This window comes from Archocentrus centrarchus, chromosome 12, assembly GCF_007364275.1.
Source record: "Archocentrus centrarchus isolate MPI-CPG fArcCen1 chromosome 12, fArcCen1, whole genome shotgun sequence".
Lineage (NCBI taxonomy): Eukaryota > Metazoa > Chordata > Actinopteri > Cichliformes > Cichlidae > Archocentrus > Archocentrus centrarchus.
Window position 1 is genome coordinate 754,927 of NC_044357.1, and position 6,000 is coordinate 760,926.

At 38.3% G+C, this 6,000-nt stretch overlaps 1 protein-coding gene across 1 annotated transcript in view; it reads right to left on the reverse strand.

The window, feature by feature from the left end:
• The window catches only part of ogdhb (oxoglutarate dehydrogenase b), a 31,788-nt gene extending 26,175 nt beyond the window's left edge, over positions 1–5,613 (reverse strand). The window contains exons 1-2 of the mRNA XM_030742659.1: positions 5,495–5,613; positions 3,787–4,171 (exon numbers count right to left, since the gene is read on the reverse strand). Coding sequence (XP_030598519.1) covers positions 3,787–4,014 — 228 coding nt within the window. The 5' untranslated portion in view covers positions 4,015–4,171; positions 5,495–5,613. The remainder of the gene's footprint in view (positions 1–3,786; positions 4,172–5,494) is intronic.
• Positions 5,614–6,000: the final 387 nt, after the last annotated feature.

The following is a 6,000-nucleotide window of genomic DNA, read 5'->3' on the forward strand; positions in this document are numbered from 1 at the left end:
GTACTGTAACACTTACGGATGTTTACACCTGGCAGCAAAGTAAATGCATAACAGAGATCTGCTACAAAGCTCCTTTTTACTTAATAATGGCTTAAAAGTGATAAGAAAAACAAAAAAACAACAACTCCAAAATAGCAAAGTATTTTCATCAGTGTTTGCTCAGTCTGGTATCAAAAAGCCATCCCAAGCTTCCACAATCAGCACACAATGTTTATCTGACCATTTTTCTGACTAGTCCACACTGTGAGCATCTGTGTCCAAGCATTCCAGATTAATCCATTCAACAATGTTTATCTGCTTATTGACTATAAAGCTAAGGCTCTTCATCTTGACCCACCAAAAGAAAGCCTTAAACACAGCAGCTCCAACACTTTACCAGATTGGAAAACAGCATTATCCATGACTATGTGGTGTTCCTTGAAATCATTCAGCTTCTTGTTCAGAGAGTAATTACATTTTATTTATATTACCCATTTAAAACCAAAGTGCTTTACAATAAAAAATGAACTCCCTGCACACATATTTACACTACATGCATTAAACAACAACCGTCCTTCATCGGGGTGGCTGTGGCTAAAGAGGTAAGGCAGATCATCTACTAATCCCAAGGTTGGTGGTTCAATTGCTGGCTGCTCCAGTCAGCATGCCAAAGTATCCCTGAGCAAGATATTGAACCCCAAGTGTGAATGGTAGATATAAAGCACTTAAATGTTGGGAAAAAAAGTGCTTGTATGATGCGTGAATGAATGAATTCAAATGTGTTGTAGAAAAGTGCTACATAAGAATTAATCCATCCACAGGTTTAGAGGTTAACAGTTGCCAAATGCTTGACAAAAAGGCATGTTTTCAGCTTAGATTTAAAAATTGTCACAGCTGATGCATGGCTGAGGCCACTTGGGAGATCATTATTGAGTGTTTGTGCAACAACAACAAAGCATCAAAAGAAACCCCATTTTTCATAAGCTTTTGGCCTTACAGGTGGAATCCTCTTTTTTGACTCATTTATGACTTTATGACTAGTTCTAATAAACACAGTGATATTGCCTTTGATATTGCCACAGTACCCCATTGCTATGAGGCAGCAATCACTGCACTGTGCTGCCTTAGCATGTGGTGACAATACGTTTTGACTTTTAGGAAGTCTATACAAATAAGCTTACCATTCAACATACTATGAGACCCAATAAGAAAAATAATTTATATGTAGATATAGATACATATATAGATAAATGAATGTCATGTTTATTTAAAAAAAAAAAATTAAAAGCCATCTGGTAAAAACCATTTTTAGACACAAAAGGTTCGCATAAAGCATCCCAGTAAACAACCAAATCAAATGTGAGTGACATAATTGTGATTATGTCACTCACAAATTAAAATATACTTTAAAATATCTCTAAATTCAGAAAATGGCCTTTCTGAGTGATGCACAATATTACAGATAATGAAACAGCATTTTACAGCTATGTCAGCTGTAAACTCTGCAGATTGCAAATTCCCTTAAGCTCAGATCCTCTACCAGAGGCCTGAGAGTTTGAAGGTTCTGTGCAGTATCTTAGCTGTTCCTTGGACTGCTCTCTTTTGGACAAAGACTGCTGCCTGAGGCACTCTCGGAGCAACTCATCTTAGGAATTTATCTTATCTGGTTGACCTTTGTGTACTTTTTTCGTGGTTCCCCTTGGCCTGTGGTATATCCAGATACTTGTAGGTTTCCGGTATAATCATTCTTCTGCCGTCTAGCAACTCCGCCCCTTGAAGCCCCTCCATCGATACATCCATTTTCTGACACTTATCTACAGGTGCCAGAGTCTTAGATGAGACTAGAACTGTCAGTGTAGACATTTTGGCCACTGCTATATTGTTTGTTTGGAGTTTGAATGACTACCTTTGGAAGAAAAGGTGGGGTGACAGCTAAGGCTACCAAGCAAGTCCAGAAACGATCGGTTCAGACACAGCCACATATATTCTGTCTGCTTATAAGTGCTAAGTAACTACAATATTACCCACCAAAAGTGAAGTACAAACTTTAGGACAGTTTGCACCTCACTGCAGAATTTATCATTTGGCAATGGTGAGGTTTAGCAGACAGCCATAGGCTACAACTGCCTCACCCCCGCAGACCTGTTTTGGCAATGTCCCTAACATTAAACCTTAATCCAAATGAATGAGCTATTAAAAAAAACTCACCAACTATACAGTTTTTATGAAGGGGGAAACTATCCATACAGACCTTTTTTTTTTTTTTTGAACCAGGCTGTAAATATGACTTTTAATGTTGTTCAGTTGGGCATGTTAGCATAGAAGTCTATGTAAATTGACTAACGTCTGGAGAAAGCTTCAAGTGGCCATTCCAGGAACTGCAGTTTGTTGCACTTCATTGTTCAAACTGGAAGTTATCACCTGGTGCAAAGTCTGTGTGATATCTAAAATTTATGGTTCAGCGGGGGTGTACGCACAAGAGCACATCTGCGGTGAGTGAAAGCACCTATCAGCTTGCTGTTGGAACGTAAACATGTACAATGACAGACACATTTGCAGGACCATAAATTCCACTGAGAATGGCCTAAGTGAGAATAGTGCAGTTGTTCAGTGAATTTACATTGAATGTGTAATTGTCATGTGTCCTGCCTCCTGCACACTATTCAGGCAACTTTGTCACCTAACTTCCAGTATTTCCAGTAATGATAAGGTGTCTGCAGTGGATTGTCACTGTGCAACATGTCAGGAAGGACAACTGTGGACAATTTTGTGACTTGATGTTCATGTTTATCTGTCACCACTGACAACAATTTGATGTACTCAGGCCCCCAGAAAGTAGGTGCAAGGGCACTCAGAGTGACCTACAGAGTGAGTATCAGTGAACAACTTTAAGGTCACTGTCTTTCATGCTATCTCTGCACAGAGATTTCTGTTCCCTCATTTTAGTGTTTGTGACTTTGTGTTCTCCAAGGCAATACATAGAGAACTGCTCTGGTTAAAACTACACTAAATCTGAGGAGAAGCACTGCCTTCAGGACTAACCTTGTCCCCTCAGTCGTTCCACAGACAACAAGCTTCATATCCCACAAAAAAAGTGCCTTTTTAAAATTTGTCAGCAAGGAAAAAAATTTCTGCTTATATTTGCTGCCAGCTAGAGGAGACAAATCTCCACAATGAGATGACAGAAATTACTTAGCAATATTAACCTTGTGAAACACTGAAACTATAATAAATAAATAGCAATACAAAAATAGAAAATACCTGTGCCATCAAATCCACCACAAACAATAATAATAAAGATATATACAAGTTATATTTTAGAAATTAATATAGAACTGATATTTTCTTTAATTTACTTATTTTTTTAAATTATTTTTTGCTTATTTTTTTCAGCTTTCTTTCTTTCTTTATTTTCTTACATATTTAGTAGTTATTATTAATGAACTTATCATTATTTTCCATTTGTACTCACTCCCAGCACCAGCCTTTATACAAATTAAGTAGGTATCCTTGAAAAGCTGTGTCATTTATTGGTTAATCACAATCATGCCTTGGCCTCACACCACGCAACTTGGCTGTTTATTAATTACCAATAATGTCTATGGAGCCTGCATTTTAGGGCGGCAGATTACCTGTCCATATATATATATATATATATATATATATATATATATATATATATATATATCACTTGGTTGGTTTTACATGCATGTATGAGTATGCCCCTGAAGGCAGTTTCATATTTTAAGCACATATAATTGCAGAAATGACAACAACATCAAACACAGACCTAAAGATGTCCTGTACCTTGTGCACACTTTTTGGATTCTCCAGCCATGCGTAGTACATTTCCTCCATGTAGTTAGAGCTGGTGCCATTAAGAAAGGGTTCAGAGGCTAGAGGTGCATTTAGGTGCCTCACGGGCTGAAACGTCCTTAAGCCCCCTTCGACTGCCAGGCGTGTTGAAAGGCTTTGGGCCATCTTTACAGCTGTTAAAGGCCAAAGCCTTACAACTGTAGTTCTTAAGCAGTGCATGGCTGCAAATCAGCTACAGTTCCTCTCTCCTTTGTTAGAAGAAAAATGCTGCAGCAGCACTCTCCTGGACAAGGAGACCCTCCAGGCTTGCTGAGTTGAAGACAATGGTTTATCTGCAGACCGTGCTCCTTCTCTTCTCCTGATTGTCCAACGGATCCTGCCAAGTCCAAATATAGATACTGTGTTTTATTAGCACAACTTGCAACGTTTTGCCACATGCAGAAGGAGACATTACTTAAAAATGTGAAGTTTCTCAAGTCACATGTAAATTTGCATATTAGACACAGAAAACATACAAGGTAGTTGTAGTTTTTTTTATTATTATTAAACAGATGCAGACCAGAGCAGAGGGTGGATCTGAGTGTGAACCCTCCCATTCAGTGGCTAACAACTTGTGATTTACAAGTCATTGTCCAATTAGCTTACCATTGAGTCTTGAAATTACCAAAATTTAATAGATGAATTTCATGTTTTATTCATTATGAATAAAGCCTTTATACTCATCAGTTTACTTAAGTCACAGAACAAAAGAGCTGAGGGTTATTTTCTCCTAGACTTCCATAAAACCAGAAGTACTTTTACAACCAGAGGAGTCACTCCCTGCTGGCCATTAAAAAGAATACAGGATTGAACCTGTTTTAAAACTCTATGATATAAGCTAGATAATTAGTTGCACCAAGCAGCAACCAAGTTTAAATTTAGGCCTTATCATTTAACATTTATGTACAACATTTAGATTTAGATGTTATATTTAAATATTATAATTTACATACTGGAGGAACCATTAAACGCTATTCACCCACTATATACATACAACCCTATTAAATGTAGGCCTAAAATGTTTAATAACCGTGGCAAAATATTGCAGTTAATTTTAGCAAAGAACAAAACACATCATAAATAATAGCTTGCCCTTTTTAAAAATATCTCAGTAGTTCCGAAAACATGTACTTTGTACTTTTATCAAACTTTACTGGAAAAGACAAAGTATAGTTTTTGGAATATTTGTTGCCATCATTTTTCGGTGCTCTAATTAAATATTTCTATGACACCAAGTTAAAGTAAACATCAGGAAAACACAGGAAGTAGACTCCACAGAGGAATATAGTTGAAAAACCCACACAACAAACACTTGTTGGAAGGATTATTCCTTGTCTGGGTCTTTCTCGTGGGATTTGTCGTTAATAGAAAAAAGAATACTGACAGACTATAAATAGAAATTTTAAAAAGAGATGAAATTCCCTGGGGAACAGTATACAGCCTAAATTATAGACCACCACTCAGGAGAGTCGTAACCTTAAAATCCCCAAACACAAACCAGCCCTGCAATGTGCGTTCGTGCGCAAGCAGTATGTTAAACCGTATCGTCACTTTTGGGACTCTCTCGCAGCATTCATTTAGTTCAAAGTAAAACGTGTCTTCTGTCAAAAATTAACCGTCAGCTTTTAGGATAACACTAAATTTGTATCGACTTTCTGACCTTTTCCGCGGTCCGTAGGTCTCCCCCGCAGCCGCAGTAAAGTAGGAGCAAACTCTGTCCAGAGAGCCTGCAGTACGGGCTCCTTGTGTGTGCGCTCGAGCGGTTTATCCACCTCAGTGCTGAACGGCGTCACGCCGGCGGTGACGTCAGCCCAATGTAAAACATTCTTGTCATTCTCGGGCGCAGTGAACACCTGATTAACTTTACCTGTTTAACTCAAATAACGTGTGTGTTTAAAATATGGCAAACAGCTGCTGAGATATATTAAATAGTATAGATAAATAGATCTGAAACTCCTCCACCTGGGACAACAACTTGTCCCTGATCCTGTGTGGGCACTTCACACTTCTCCAGCTGAGGACCATGGCCGCAAACATTTGGCTGCGAACCACTCCAGTGCAAGCTGGAGACCACTAACTAATGAAGCCAACAGCAACATATCATCTGCAAAATGCAAAGATGAGCTTCTGAGGCCACTTGGCTACACTTATAAATTCTGTCCATAA